This window comes from Antechinus flavipes, chromosome 1 (assembly GCF_016432865.1).
Source record: "Antechinus flavipes isolate AdamAnt ecotype Samford, QLD, Australia chromosome 1, AdamAnt_v2, whole genome shotgun sequence".
Lineage (NCBI taxonomy): Eukaryota > Metazoa > Chordata > Mammalia > Dasyuromorphia > Dasyuridae > Antechinus > Antechinus flavipes.
In genome coordinates this window covers 341,489,131-341,506,119 of record NC_067398.1, presented here as the reverse complement: position 1 = coordinate 341,506,119, position 16,989 = coordinate 341,489,131, and the positions used below count along the sequence as shown (strand labels likewise).

Sequence of the window (16,989 nt, the reverse complement as noted above, 5' to 3'; positions counted from 1 at the left end):
CCTGATCCCCAGTCAATTCTCAGGCTGTAGAAATCTAAGCTCTATCTCTGTCACGGCAACCTATGCTCATTAATTGACTCTGAAGCAACTGTGTTTAAAGCTTTGCTAGTGAGGTTCCAATTTAACATAAGACAGGATCCTTAACCTTTTTGTGATATGGTCCTCTGGCAGTCTCGTGAAACTGACAGACCTCTTCTCAGAGTAATGTTTTTAAATAATTGAAGAAAATCATAAATATCAGTTAGAGGTTAGTAAAAATAAAGCTGTAATTTTTTTCCCATTCAAATTCATGGTCCCCCTGGTGTGGGACAGTAGCAACCACAAAAACGATCAGAGACTCTCAGAGTAAGAAAAAGCAAAAAGGGGTTTATTAATAGATCTCGAGAAAAAGGGCATCTTCCATCTGACAAGATATTTGTCAGTAAAAGGAGTACAAAGTAAAAATCGAAAAACACAAGATTAATAGCCTGAACACCACCCAGACTGGTCTTTTCTCCCAATGTTTGGGGAAATCCAGGCTTACATTCTAATTTCAGAAATCTATCCCAGAAATAAAAGAATAAATTGCCTTTAAAAGAGGTATTTAAATGTTAATAACAGGAGGGGAGGATCACTTGCAACTTTTTCTCTAACTATAGCTTTACTTGTTATTATAAAATTTCAAACTACAAAACTGATGCCCAGGCTGGAATCCCTGTGACTTGACAAAAGTCCCCTTAATCAAGGAAAGTTTTTATCATATCTTTCCCTCTCTCTAGAGATGCCTAAAGAGAATGAGGAGCTCTAGAACTGAAAAATCTGGGGCTTGTGGCAAAATGGGACAGCTCACTTCCTCTATTCCTAAAGATTCTCTTTTAGGCTGTCTCTTAAAAAACAGAGACAAATTCGGTTTGAAACAAACAAACAAAAAAACTTATTTACTTTTGCAATACTGCCTGGCCTCAATATATCTTGGAGAACCAGGGAAAAAAATGGCCCATTAACAGCTCAATTAACTACAGCACCATCCAGCAGCTTGATTTGTTTTGGCAAAGGCAAGACTTTCTAGATGACCCCCTCCTTTTCACTCCATGAGGGGTACAAGATCCTCCTTCTGCTCCCCATTGCAGTTCTTATCAGAAGGCCTGCAAATCCCTTCCAAAACCACCCCCTTATCAAAAACAGGACCCTGGGTCCCACAATACCGATCCTGCTCACCTCCTGAACCAGATTCTGAGGCTGCCCAGCCCCCACGCCTCAGTCCTTCTCCTCCAGGGAATGGGATTCCCCTTTCTCCTCCTCAGGAGCCTGATTCAGCCCCATCTTTTACTCAGGACCCTGACCCAGGCACCCCTTCTAATCTCTGTCCCCCGAGGAAGTAGCAGACTCTTGGGAGGGACACTCAGAGTACAAGTTTGCTTCTCAATGTCAGACCTTTCCCAAATTAAGGAAAGACTAGGCCGGTACTCTGAGGACCCCACAAAATATATTGATAGGTTTAAAGCCATTGCCTTCCAATTCGATCTTTCCTGGGGAGATGTAAATATCATTATCTCCTCCTGTCCTACCATAAAGGAGAAAAAGAGAATCTGGGATCTGGCCCAAAAGTTTGGGGATGACATGGCTGCCTCCTCCTCTTCTGGTAGATACCCCCTAGGGGCTGTTGCTGTGCCTGTCTCAGACCCCAGAGAGGAGTAGAAATAGAGAGAGAAGGGACCACCTCTTAACCTGCCTCACTGAAGGCATGAAGAGGGGAATTAAGAAGCAGGTTAATTATGACAGACTTAGGGAGATCTCCCAAGGAGCCGAGGAAAACCTTGCCCTCTTTCAGGGCTGCCTCATAGAGGCCCTAAGGAAATGCACTACTCTGGACCCCTCTTCTCCAGAGGGGACCACTATCCTCCACATGCATTTTATCACCCAATCTGCCCCAGATATATGGAGGAAGCTGCAGAAGTCAGCCTTGGGCCCCCAAACTCCCCAATTGTTGGAAGTGGTTTTTAACAACAGGAACAGCCTCTGGCCACTCAGTTTGCCTCACAGCTCGCTGCAGCCCAGAAGGCCCTTTCTGAATGCAGGCCAACATCTCCCTACAGCTACAGAAGCTCATGCTCAGACGACCTCCCCTGTAAATCCAGGGGACATGGTGCACTTAAAATCCTGGAAGCCTCAGGGGTCTGACCCTCTGGGTATAAAGGACCATATAAGGTCATTCTCTCTACTCCAACCTCAGTCAAACTGGAAGGTCCCCCAGCTGGACTCATATTTCTAGGATTAAAAATGCAGCTTCTGTCACCTCTCCTTCAGATATCTCAGAATATTCCTGTGAGCCCATAGAGAACCTGAAGTCTCTCTTCCACAAGAACCTGGAGAAAGAAGGGTGGAATTGTCTGCGTCCCTCTGTCTCTCACTATAACCACCTTCCTTCCTTTCCCATCATGAGGACTCTACTCCTGGTGCTCTCTCTCCAGCTTTCTGGTCTTACTCTGTGGGCCCTCGCCAGTGGGGTAACAACTTCCTGGTCAGACTAGGGGACTCTGCAGGGAGTGGGGGTGTCCAGGATTGCTGGGGGTGCCATCCCTACCCCCAGGGAGGCCCCCTGCAGATGCGGCCTGATGCATTCTTTGCAAAGGTCCCCTTCCCACAGGTCACCATCTCCTCCCTGGATGCCACCCCCTTTGTACTAGCCAGCCCCCAGGGGAACTGCTCTGACCCCACTGTCTCCTGCTTCCTGGCTGGGAAGGATCTCACATCCACACATCACCATACCACGGAGACAGTGGTTGTCACTGTGGCCCACAATGGCCATGCTCACACCCCTGCTGTGGGGACGCTGACCTGTACCACCAATACTGGGGGTGCAAGCACGTGTGAGCTCTCTCAGGCCTGATTTCACCTCTGCAACTTGTATCAGCTGCATAGGTGGCTCACAGGCCAGGTGCACCTATGACTTCCCCTCCTGGCCTGAACCCCCAGTGAACTTAGGGATAGCTCTATGCCCTTTGTCATCTCAAAGCAGTTACAGAAGAGGAGACCTTCATCCTTTACCCCAAATAAATTTAGGGGGACTCTTTGAGGGGGAGGGATGATGTAAATTATATTCCCCTTGACTTTTGGGGGAAAATAATGGGGGTGAATCCTGAGAAACTCTCCAGAAGTGAAAGGCTCACCCTCAGGGAATCAAGATAAATGGATTCATTCAGTTGGAAATCTTGGCCAGGACTAGTTGAACCCTCTATTGAGTTGAAATTTAGTCCAATCCCAGTAGCTTATGCAATTGGAGATCTCAGCCTAATAGCTCAAACTGCTCCCCAGCAGCTCCCAGGCCAAGACTTACCCATAAAACAGGGGTCTGTTAATCCACCTAAGCCAAATTTCTAATGAGGAGTTTTGCCCACTAAGAAAGCTTCCTTCTTAGTAAACAATAAAATTCCTTTTTTTTTTTTTTTTTTTTTGGCCACAAACAGATTTTGGGTTCATGAATTCTTTCCCATCAGACCTGCCTCTCTTACCAGAAGGGTGTTTTCCCACCCCAATTCTCACACCTCTTCACTATCACTAACCTCATCAACCTCAGGCATTCACTCATTGTGAGCCCTGTTTTACCCTCTTAACCCTCAGTTTCCTCACCTGTAAAAAGAGCTGGAGAAGGAAATGGCAAACCACTGTAAGTATATTTGCAAAGGAAATAACAAATGGGGTCATGGAGAATTGGACATAACTGGAAACAGCACAAAAACAAAGGAGTGAAAATCAATATCCAACAAGAAACAAGAGTAGTTATAATGTCCTCTCTGATTTTAACATTTGAGAAGACATGCAGTGCCCAACAGGACATATATTCTATTAATAATTGTGATTATTTAAGAATGAAATAAAAATGTTGAGGTTGAGAAGGGGGATCCCAAAAGTCTGGGGTCATAGACCAGTGTTGCAAGGTGTCTCAAAAGAATTTACAGGGCAAAGTTTACTGTAATTTTAACGCAATTACAAGTAGATTGAAATTCTAAGAGAATTCAGCAGAGAAACAGAAGCAAGGAGTCGCATTTATCCAGCTTTCAATCATTGACATGCTAATTCTAAAACTCAGAAGTGCTCTGCGGAATTTGGTTCTCATTGACTAACAGAAATCAACTGTCTCAGCAGTTTGGTCCCTGGGATTATCCTGAGACCAGAAACTATCTGACAGTCAGCAATGAATTGAAAAATGGTCTATTCAAAATCAGACAGATTGTTGTTCTTAGACTGGGAGTGTGAGAAGTCCCTAAGGCAGACCCCAAAACCAGAAGATTCAGGATTACTGATTTATTATTAGAACAGAAGCCCCCCTCCCCCTAAAATCAGGGGACCACAAAATCATATTACATCAAAAATATACTTTTTTCTTTCAATTAATTTTTCACATGGTAATTAAATTGTCAGATCATAAACACTTATTGTTTCTATCTAGCTACTTAATAAATGGAATCATCAGGTATTTCTTTTGGTCTGTGGGCAGGATAAAAAATTACTGAGACACTATCCAGTGAACTGAGAAAGTTTGGGAACTTTTGGGTTATCCATCTGTTATCTTTTGATCTTATTTTATGACTGACGTTACCTTTTCCCTAACGTGTATACTGCATATTACGTTTATCATTTCTTGACATTATTAGAATGGACATGTTGTAAGCACTATTATGGGCATTTATTTTTTTTATTGGTATATAGGTTTTTATTTATAAGATGTATGAGTAATTTTTCAGCATTGACAAATGCAAAACCTTTTGTTCCAATTTTTCCTCTCCTTCCCTCCAACCCCTCCCCCAGATGGCAGGTAGACCAATAGATGTTAAATATGTAAAAGTATATGTTAAATACAATATATGTGTACATATCCATACAATTATTTTGCTGCACAGGAAGAATCAGACTTTGAAATAATGTACAATTAACCTGTGAAGGAAATAAAAAATGCAAGCGGACAAAAATAGAGGGATTGGGAAGTGTAGTGATTCACACTCACTACTATTATGGACATTTCTATACTACAATATAGTAGAATGCTGTCCAAGAAATAATGATGTTTGTCCTAAACCTGTTTGATCTTACACAAAATCCAATCCAATCCAAAGAACATTTAGTAAGGGTTTGGTAATTGTAAGAATTGGGACTGGAAATACAAAGACAAATTATAATGCATTTCCAGTCTTCAAGGAGTTTACATTCTACAGGAGAATACAACAAATAAACAGAAAGAACACCAAAGTAGGACCCAAAAGACCATTTCTGGGCCTTACTACTTGTGGGAACTCTGAAAATTACTGAATCTCTTTAGCCTTCACTTTCATCATCTCAAAAATGGACAAGGTTTTTGGTTCTAACTCTATGATACTACAATGGACTAAGGGTTTCATCAATTAGATTTCATGAAGTTCATGAACTTGAATGGGGAGGGGAAAATAAATCTTTTAATTAAATATAGTTAGTTTCCCTTTCAACCCTATGTATTTTATTTTATGAAATTAAAAATGTGATTCTCAGAAGGGGGACATTTTTGCCAGACCAATAAAGGGAGTCTGTGAAACAAACTAACAAACAAAAAAACTTGAAATCTGAGATAAGTTTGTGGTGGTGCTAGTGGACAGAACTGTATGACTTCTTCTTAAACCTTTCAGAGACATTAGGGTTATTGTTCATAGACTTATAAGTTTAAACCTAGACTTTAAAGGGTATCTCATAAAATCATCTTACTATATAAATAAAGAAATTAAAATCCAGGGGGGTTAGTTGTCCAAAACATAAGTAAATATAATTCTGTATTTTAACCCAGTTCTTTGATTGTAACTCCAGCAACCATCACACTTTAGTCTCTCTTGCCAGATGACAAATTTTCATGCTGTCATGAGATTGCTGTTCCTAATTTGCTTAAAATATTTACACACAAATGTCTGCAGAGAGCCAGAAGGTGTTGAGAACTGTGGAGTGACTTGCTAGGATAACAAGCCTTCCCCACAAAGGAAAAGCTTTTGACAGTAATTTGGCATTAAAAAACTTTTCTAGGCTCTTTCTGTTTACATTCTAGAAAAGTGAATTGCCTGAAGATTGACTTATGGATAATTTCAGAATGATGTTAACATTTTTATTATTATTATCATCACTGTCATTATCATGATCATTTTGTTCATTGTTATTACTGCCCTTCACTCTCTTGGCCTTTTGGAACTGCCACTACATTTGAGCCTAGGATGTGAGTTTAGTATTTTCTAATAAGAAGATAAGTACTTTGTTATTACTCCTCTTTAAGGCACTGAATCTTGGAAGCCTAAGGAGGTGAAATGTTTTCTCTCTGTTTCATGTAGTGATCTGGACACAGAACCCAGGAGTCTGAAGCACAGTCCTTTATCTGGCTCTTATTTCATATACCTTCTTGGGTACCAACTATTATTTGCTTTTTTAAGTTCAACTCAGCAGACATTTGCCAAGCTCTTAACGTAATCAGAAAACTGTTCTATAGTAAAGCTTCTTAACCTTTGGTTCCTGATCCCATATGAGGTTGAGGAACTGAATGTGGGAATTGCAAAATTATGATTTATTGTTAATAAATATTTTATTTCTATACCAAATTTATATATACTCAAGGGCATGTAAAAATTTCTTAGGCAAAAAGGGATCATAAGTGGAAAAAAGTTTAAGAAGCCCTGTTTAGAACAAAGAATAGATATAAAGATTAGACGTTACAATCCCTGTCCTCTTGAACCTTACAACCTATTAGAGGGATATGACCCATAGTCAAATAACTACAATGCAAATGATGCTGTTTAAGTGGTCTAGATTCCTGGTGATCTAGATTAGTGGCTATAAGAGAATTATTAAGAATTCCCTTTGAATCGGCCGCAGGTTTTAGGAGTGAAAGAATTCACTCGTTCCCGAATTATTAATTACAAAATGGAAGTTTATTGTTATATAGAAATCAGTTTAACCAGAGACTGAGTTCTATGTAGTAGATCTATGGAAAATGGAATTTCGCACTGAGAACTGCATTCTCAGTGGACAGAAAGTCCTGGCAACAAAGGGAGCTACCAAGGTCCATCTGCAAAAACTTTAGTTGATGGAAGCTTATTATATTGGGTGTCTTAGTAGGGGCTGGGATAACCGGAGCAGATCAGAACTAGTGGGGGCTGGGCAACCCAAGCAAGTCAGATTCAGGGCTGGGACAAGGCCGGATCTCCTATTGGAATTCAAAGGAATGCTTTTTGACCAGGATTTGTAATTGAATCAAAGGCTCTGGCATCCTAGAAAGACAACTTGTCTGGAGAGGATATGCCTCAGCCAGGAGGGGCAAGAAATCTGAAAGGAATCACAGATCAATAGGAAATACAGTTTCTTAAAGGGACCCCAACCCGCTTCACAAAGACAGAGCTGCTAAGTACCTAAGAGAAGTATACAGAAGATCATTATATACCTCAACAATGATACTGTTTGAGGATGTATTCTGATGGAAGTGGATTTCTTCGATAAAGAGAGCTAATTCAGTTTCAATTGATCAAAGATGGGCAGAAGCAGCTACACCCAAAGAAAGAACACTAGGAGATGAATATAAACTGCTTGCATTTTTGTTTTTCTTCCCGGATTATTTATACCTTCTGAATTCAATTCTCCCTGTGCAACAAGAAAACTGTTCGGTTCTGCACACATATATTGTATCCAGGATATATTGTAACCTATTCAACATGTAAAGGATTACTTGCCATCTGGGGGAGGGGGTGGAGGGAGGGAGGGGAAAAATCGGAACAGAAGTGAGTGCAAGGGATAATGCTGTAAAAAATTACCCTGGCATGGGTTCTGTCAATAAAAAGTTATTTTAAAAAAGAGAGAGAGAAGTATAGACCAAGGAATCTGTCAAGTTTCATGGAGGAGGTGACATTTGAGTTGGTGTTTTAAAAAAAATGCCAAGATTTCAAATGTGGGAGATTAGGTTCATGGTATTTGAAACTTTTGATATTTATTATCTTTGACTTATTCTCTTTCTTACCTCATGTAACAACCTGTCTGGCAAGGCTTGGTCTGGCTGCCTTGAAAAAGGAGGAAAGAGGAAATAGAGTTCCCTTCTCACTCCTACCCCTCTCAGAATTTTTAAGGATCTCTTGAAGGAGAGGAAAAGGGACCCCGTGTGAGGGGAGGGGTATGATTCGATTTCTTTCCTTTTCTTTTGCCCCCACAGAGAGTTAGAGAATAGTCCTGGTACATGGCAGCATTAACATCTACAGAGCCATTCCTCAAACTTAAGCTTTCAGGGGATACTCTGCAAAGTGAAAGCTAAAGGGACGAGCTATGAGGTTTAAGATTGTCTTTATGATGGGTGATTGATTATTCAGGCTGCTAGAGTGCTAATAGAGATTAATTGGTATTTCTTACCCCATGCTTGTCTTTCTCCAGAGGAGTTTATATCCATATCCTTTTATTCTGTTAAAGATTGTATTAGCTTGTTCTTCTCATAAACATCTGTAACTGTTCTTTGCATTTCTTTGTGTCACATTGTTGGAGTCATGGGAGCACAGACAGCTCTGGGAAGCCACTGAGGATAGAGGAGCTAAGCCCGCAGGTCATTATTACAGAGTTACAGAGTTACACTACATCTTTAGCTGCAGAAATAATCATAAGCCAGTGTGCATTTCCTAACCACATTCTCAAGTGCATATTTACTACAAACTTGGGACCTTTTAAGTCTGTCTCATCAGACCACAAGCCTGTGTAGCAGCCCCCAGGTTACACTCTCACAGCATAATCAGTTACCAAGGTCTGTTGATTCTATCTTTGCAATATTTTTCAATCTGTTTCCTGTTCTCTATTGCCACTGAAACCAATTTACTACAGACCTTCATTACTAATTAGGTCAGTGGCTTATTGCAAACAGCTTCCCAAGGAAGCCTCCATCCTATCGCTAATTTATCCACAATTCCATGCAGACTACCTTCCACTTGCATGTGAGGCTACATGCTGATGACACATCATGAAAAGAGTGCAGGATATGGAGACAAGGAATGTTTGCATCTCAACTCTGATACTTATTAGCTATGCAACAATGACCAAGCCCCTTCTCTGAGTGACTTCCTTTGTCCTAAAAAGAGACTTCTTTTTATTTTCTTTTTTTTTCCATATCCTTTTCTTAAAGGGGGGATGGGGAAAATTATAGTACTTCTACTACTAACCTTACAAGATTGTTTGAGGAAATATGATAGAAGCATTGACTGTTATTATTATTTTTATGCACCATTCTAGTCATGTCACTTCTCTGCTTAGAAATATTCATTGATACTATCTAAACAACATATTTTACACTCTTTTGTATGACACTCAAGGCCCTCTATATTCTGATAGTAACCTTACCTTTCCAGCTCTGTTAATATTGCTGCCTATCATTTATGCTATATTCTAGTCAAAGTGAAATACTTTCTATCACTCTGATAAAATTACTTTCTATCACTCCTTCATTTTTGTCCTTTTGCCTATATGCATGTTCCTGGGGATGACTTCCCTTCCTTCTTACTCAGCTTTTACCTATCGTTCAAAGCTCGTCTTCACTGCAATTGTAACAACCATAAAAATAGTACCATAACATCTGTTTTCATGGAATTAAAGAGAGAGTAGGTAGTTAGGAAGCACTGAATAGAAGCAACTTTTTTTCTTTTTTCAAATTTGTAACTTAGAAAAGCATGGAAAGATGTGTGAATTAGTTACTTCATAAAGTAGAAAGTAGAGCAAAAACAGATATAATATGATCACTATTAATGATGAAAAATCCCAGAATGACACTAAATGAGTATGAGCTAGACAAGGGCTTACATCCAGGCCAATTATTTAGCAAGGAAAGAATTTGCCTGTTTTAAACTTTATGGGAAATGTTAGAGTCTGCAGATTCCATTTGTTTAAAGGAAAATCACTGATTTCCTTTAAGGTAGCATGAAAAATCCAACTCTTAGCCAGAATTTGAGAATAAAAAGAATAAGAAAAACAGGCCAAAATGAGGAGGTGGGTGGAGAGTAGTGTGGAATGAGATATATAAAACAGATTCCTATTCAGACTCCTCTTTTGGGCTCATCCAAGTACTGCTAGAGAGACTGCAGAAATTGAATCCCCCCCTTTTTTTTATTTTAAAGAATGGGCTGCTGGGAGGCTAAATGTATGTCTCTTTTCTTGGTTCTTATAACTTTCTATCTACAGGGAATCTATTTGCAGAAAGCTGATGAATCAAGACAAAGAAAACCATTTTTCGAGAGACTCAGAAGACTAGAAGAACAGGTAAATAAATGCACATAGTTCATTAGGAGTGATTCTTTTTTTTTTTTTTTTTTTTTTTTACTACACCCGGAGAGCTACCCCTTGTAATCAAAAAAGATGTTCAATAAAACTTACCAACACAATGAACACAGCAATATATGCAATGTTTCTCATCCTTAGTGCCTTGCTTCAGTAAATAGAGGAGGTATTTTTTTCCCTCATTTTTTTTTCAGGCACAAGCTTGGTAATTATAACTCAGTTTCTGATTGTTCTGTTCTTTACATTTCTATTGTTGTAGTCATCTTGTATATCAGTTCCTGTATCTATTGACTGTTTCCAGTTATTTGCTTCCATGAAAGATGTTTCTATGAATATTTTGATGTATATGGAACATTTCTTTGTATCTTTGATCTCCTTGATAAGATATCTCTGGGTTAAAGAACATAGATATTGTTGTCACTATTGGGATATTATGAAAGCTTAAGAACAACAGACAACATCATAAACTATCCCAAGTGAAAAGTTTTCTTTAAAAACACAGATGGTAAGGGAAGTTCACTAGACCCTTAAACAAACTGGTCCACACTCTCGATACCACAAATGGGTAAGAGCTGTGTTTGTTGTTTGCAGTTCCGGAGATTTCAAGAGGTGACCCTAACACGTCTCCAAGGGATTGCAGAAAACTATAATGTTTCCTATAACATCAACACCAGATTCCAAAACCTGACAGATGAGCATCACACCCTAGCTATGTCTGTCAGTGAAACTCAGGCAGCGGTGCAAATGGATCTGAACCACTTGAAGACCTGGATGAAGAAGATTCAGAGAAGATCCAGGAAGGCGGACTCTAAGCTCTTAGCCTTTGAAAAATCCTTAAATGAGAAGAGTAAACAGAGCTCCCAGGAGAAAATGAAACAGAAGGAGCAGAATACCCTCCTTGCCAATCTCACTGGGACCATCACACAGGATGTTAGTACCCTTCAGAACAGCCAAATCCATGTGCAGACAGAAATCAAGGCTCTACAGAACGTGATTCAGCTGCAAGGAGCCAGACTGAACGCCGTAGCAGAGCAGTTGCAGAGAGCTTTGCAACAAGTAGCCTTCTCCCCAAGCCCAGTCACCTCTTCTCCACTCTTGCCTCAGCCTTTGAAGGAGAAGCAGCAGCCAGGCCAGCAGCTGCTCCATGCCAAGCACAGGCACAGGAAAAAGCTGCATCAGGACAGGCTGGAGTTAGGAACCCAAACAGAAACCCAGAAATTGTTTCAGGATTTGGGGAGACCTCCTCTGGAAGAGAAAGAATCAAATACACAATCTGTCAGACAGACACCTCCCAATATAGCTGAAGTACTGAAGGAGCCAAAGCAACCCCAGGCTTCCCAAAAGACAGGAGAAAGTGAGTAACCATATTCATTCTTTTTTTCTCATGTATTTTAAGACATGCTTCAAGGCTCAACTCATGAGCTATCCTATGAGAAGTATCAGTAGAGTAGACATGACACTTTATTCCAAGAAAGGTGAAACGACATATATTTATATTTATGTACATATACATATATATACCCACACAGATATATTGATATATATATATATATTTTGTGTGTGTCATTTTCTGAAGGTAAATGTAAGCTCCTTGAGAAAAGGCTTTGTCTCATTTTGTCTGTGTATCCTTATGACCTGCTTTTTGGTTGGAATGAATATTGAATCAAAGGTGTAAGTATGGTGCCATTTACTCCAGATTTTGGTCCACATCTTTCATAACTAATTAAGCTTTATAGAGGAACCTCCTAGTCAAGGACAAGAGTCCTGACTCTGGCAACTGGGATGCTATTCTCTTTCCATACAATGCATGCCTATTTCCTGCCCACAAAAATCCAGTAAGAAGTATTCAAAGCTGCTTCTCTATGACCACATCCTCAAAATCAGACCACAATTTCCTTGGTTCTAAGTGACATGAAACTCTTTAGCTATTCTTGCCCACAGATATTCCCTTGTCCTTGCCAGGGTTATTTCTCCACTTCTTCCCAAGCAGAAAATGCAGATATCCTGCACATGCCTAGGATATGTCTTTATTTCCTGGAATGCCTTGAGACCTTTAGAAACAACATGGAGTTTTTGCCTATTATTTCTCATCTTCTAAGTAATTAAAGGATTCCTCTATTCTCTGCTATCCCTTTCAAACAATGTAATGTGGACAGGTTTGGAGACGAAAATGGGGGTATGGGCACAGAGACATATTTTCCACCAATGGCCCCTGCTCCAAGATAATGAATAGTCCCAGCTGGAATTCGGATGCATGCTGGCCATCTAAGTCAGTTTGATATGGTGGGTATCTGATCCAGTAACCAATTACTTCATCTCTCCCTGTTCACCCCTCCTGGAAGAAAGTGCAGTGACAATCTATCAATGCTTCTGGTGATTTATTTATAGTAGTATCCCTGTTACTTGTATATGTTACTTCTGCCTTTCCTTGTCAGAGTCCTAGCCAGTTGCTGGGGGAAAAATAACTGAAATTCAATTCAATTTAATAAACATTTAAGATAAGCTTACACTGTGCAAGCACAGTGTAACTGTACTAGGGAAAAGTGAAAGTACTAGGGAAAGTGTAAAGTGAAAAATAACACAAATCCCTTATGTCAAGAAACTCACTCTCTAGTAGGGGCTAAGACTTAACCATGAAATAAACATAATACAAGTTAGAATATAATGAGAGAGCCAGTGAAAGATTCCAGTGAAAGCATGGCACACAGAACAAAGGGTAATTCTCGAAGTCATGAAAAACTGGATTCTGGTAATATCTCTTACAGCAACTAATCACAGCGTTCCAGTCACTGCTCTAAGACTATAACTGACTCTCCACGTCACTAAAGTTAGACTTCTAAGCACACAAAAGCATGGTTCTTAACCAAAACAAACCAGAAAGGTAGCATAATGTAGTGAAAGGAGCACAGGAACCAGCATTATAGGAACTTGACTTGGATTACTGGTCCTGACAAGAATCAGTCATGTTGTGTTACTCTGGATTAGTCACTTTATGCTTTTCCTAAACTATAATTAGAGTAAGGGGAGGGGACTTTGAGATTCCTTCTAGTTTGGAGTCTTCCAATCCTAGATCTAAAATGCAGGAAAGAATAGAATTAGGTGGGGGTGTGTGTAAATTACCCCTGATTGGGGGATCAGGTAGGCACTCATGGAAAAGGTAGTCCCTGAATTGTATCTTGAAAGAAGCAAAGAGAGGGAGTCTGTTCCGGACTTGGGATACCACATATAAAAGCATGGAAGGCAATTGTGACCAATCTGGTTTGACTAGAACATGAAATAAGTAAAGGAAGATTACTATGCAATAAGACTGGGAGAGTCATATGAAATGAATTTAAAAACCATGGAGGATCTTGAAGAATGCCCAAATTAGGAAAATGTTTTAATTTATGGATAATCTTTGGGGAGGGAAAAGGGAATAAATGGTACCAAGTCCTGATATGATGATTCCTTTCTCTATCTCAGTTTGCAATGTAGGGTCCATGCTTGTTTTCCCCAACACTTCTACTGAGAATGTGGTCACCTTCAGCCCAGGTTTCCTCACTGGGCTCCGGGAGCTATCTATCTGTACCTGGGTCCGGACCTCCTCCAGCTACCTGGGTACCCTATTTTCCTATGCCACTGAAGAAAATGACAACAAGTTGGTGCTGCACGGTAGAGACACCCTGATTTATGGCACTATCCACTTTGTAATAGGAGACCCAGCCTTCAGGGAACTGCCAGTGGAATTGCTTCTGGACAGCAGATGGCACCATCTGTGTGTGATTTGGTCTTCCATCCAAGGGAAATACTGGTTCTATGTGGACAGGAGGCTGGTGGCCACTGGCTCCAGGTTCAGGGAGGGCTATGAAATTCCTCCTGGAGGCATCCTGGTGTTGGGACAGGAGCAAGATACCATGGGCGGAGGTTTTGACAGCTCTGAATCCTTTGTGGGAAGCCTGGCAGGCCTGACGGTGTGGGACCGAGCCCTGTCACCAGGTGAGGTCTCAAGCATCGCCACTGGAAAGGTGCTGCCAAGGAGTGTGCTCTTGACCCTGGCCAATGCCTCCTCATTGGAAGGATCTGTGAAGAAGGTCATTTGTGCTTGCCTGGAGCACTGCTCATAAGCTAACACCAGCAAATGACCAGGCTTTTCTCTGTCCTATAGCTTTCCCACCCCCATGCTAATCCAAAAAGCATCTCTCTGTTATCTAATTTTCATAATAACCTTGTAAGATAGGTACTGCAATTTTACATATGAAGATCTGAAGCTCAGAGAGATTAAATGACTAAGCTGAGAAAGAAAAATTTGAATACAAGTCTTTCAAATTATAATTCAATATTATATACCGTTTTCCCTTTCACTTTCTGGGGTTAGGGGCTCCATATGGAAAATCCACATAAAAATTTTGACACCCCCCCCATACCAGAGAAGTCTGAATTATTATAGCATTAAAAGATAAAATATGAAGGACACAATGGTGCAGCTGATTATAAACACTGAGCAGAACTTTCTGGCATATGGACAACAAAAAAATAGCCTTTTAATTTTGGTCAAGTATATAGTGTTTCTGTTTGAAACCTCTCCACAGTAAACAAAGCATATATTTTGGCCTCAAAGCTTGATGGGATATATTAAAAACACAATCAACAATACCATTTATGATATTATAGACACCTATGGTATCTAGGTTTTGAAAGAAAATAAAATGAGCATGAGAGCTTGGGGAGTCATTCCATTCTAGAAGTATTCAGTCCCTTGCAACTTGCAAAAATTCCTCATCTGTATATGTGTCTCATGTCCTTTATTATCCCTCATTACTTACAAGGGTCAGATATGCCATCTGAAAAAAAAAAAGAACTTTAGTTTGTTTTTTTTTCTTTGATGTTTTGATAAATAGTAAAGAAGCTGGAGTTGTTAAACTTTACCTCCAGTAAAACTCAGACCTAATTTATTTGTTGCTGTGGAAACTCTTACTGCTTTCAATATACAATTAGTAATTGACTGTTTTATATACTTGTTTTCAGTTTTCATTTCAACAAAGAACCACTGTAATTAAAGCTATCAGAATAAAATCTCTGAGCAACAAGAAGAAAAAAAAAGATAAAATATGCTGGTGTTATACAATATTATACATATACTTTATACATTTCTGAGTTTCTAAACTTTTTCTATGCTATCTGATGGTCATCAATTGTCATCTGTAGCTTCTTGAAAATTAAAAAAAATCTGATTTAATTTCTTATGCTGGCTCTTGATATATTGAAACTATTGAAGAAAGTCATGATGTAGAAGAGAGAACTACGTAATTCAAATTACAATCTGAATACTTTATCCATCACTCTGAATTTTTAAAAAATTAGTTTATTTGTTCATTAGATAATAGTAGTCTCTATCCCAAGAGAGGCTCAAAGGCCTGATCACAATAGAATGTGAGCTTTACTGAAATAAGGACTATTTTCCCCCCTTTCTATTCCTAGCCTAATACAATGTTTAGTACACAGCAGGCACTTAATAAATGCTTATTGAACCAAATTTAATTGTAAAGAAATTTGTATTATTCAAGAGACTTTCAAATTCTGATTGAAAAGGAATTTAGTTGTCAACAGTCATACTGGAGTTTGACTTAGGAAAAATGCTGCTTGAGTGATTTCATGACAAAATGGTCATTGTCCTGATATTTTCCACACAGAGTGATCCTGCTACTGCCTAGGATTAATAGCTCATGGCCCCATTTCATCCAGGGACACGGAGTTTCTCTCAATGTTAGGAAAGAAGGAAGGAAAAAGGGAAGGAAAGGAGGGAGGGAGGAAGGAAGTGGAAAAGATGAAAGGGAGGAAGGGAGGGAAGAAAGGAAAGGAGGTAAGAAGAAGGGAAGGGAAGAGAAAGGAAGGGAGGAAGGAGGAACAAAAGATGGATAAAAATTATTCTAGTTCCAGTTGCCTAATGTCGTCCCCCACATCTTCCACACACAGAGGTTCCCCTCTTGAACACTCAGTGGTGAAGGAGGTCATGTGATCTTGGGACAGGGCATTTATCCTACCTGGATCTCAGTTTGCTTAAGTATAAAATAAAAGATTTGGAATAGATAGGCTCTAAGATCCCTTAATTCTCTAGATCTATGAGCCTGTGACCCAAGGAAGGAAGTTGCCTTGCATACTTGCTTTTCCTTTCATTGTTGTGTGATTAATATTTCTTTTTTGACAAGAATGTATTTGATTAACTGATTTTTATGAACCTCCAGGGCTTTTCCCTATGTTTCCATCTTAGATAAAGGCCCATTCTCCACAAATGTTAATGAGTTGCCCTACTTAGCTTCCATGTGGATCCCATTTGTTAATGAGTCAAGATCAGAGAGAAGTATTTTAAGGCTGGAAACAGCTAGTGAGAGCATAAGAACATGATTAAGTCATTTAATCATCACATGCTCCTGCTTTTCCCCTTCTTTTCACAGCTTTCTCACACTGTGATGAACTGTAGCTTCTCAAACATTTTCATTCTCCAATTCTTCTGAAGCTTTTTATCTCATATCACCTTTCCACCAAAATAAAACATCCAATAGGATTTCCATGCTGTTGAAAAGGTGAGAACAATGACAACATCTTTCCACGGTCATTCAATTAGGATAGGCACTTAATGGGACCAGTGAAGATTATTCAGAAGACTGTAAGATAGAGTGGGTCAGAGACTTTAGGCTTAAGTTTCAAAAAGTCACACCATCCCTATTCTCAGAG

General features: G+C 39.7%; 1 protein-coding gene across 1 annotated transcript; it reads left to right on the top strand.

Annotated features, from left to right (window-relative positions):
• The first annotated feature begins 2,417 nt into the window (after nucleotides 1–2,417).
• Nucleotides 2,418–15,493, top strand: PTX4 (pentraxin 4). Its single transcript, XM_051973213.1, has 5 exons — nucleotides 2,418–2,486; nucleotides 2,570–2,863; nucleotides 10,183–10,260; nucleotides 10,870–11,632; nucleotides 13,741–15,493. Exons 1-5 carry the CDS (start codon nucleotides 2,418–2,420, stop codon nucleotides 14,379–14,381), a joined length of 1,845 nt encoding a protein of 614 aa, XP_051829173.1. The 3' UTR covers nucleotides 14,382–15,493.
• Nucleotides 15,494–16,989: the final 1,496 nt, after the last annotated feature.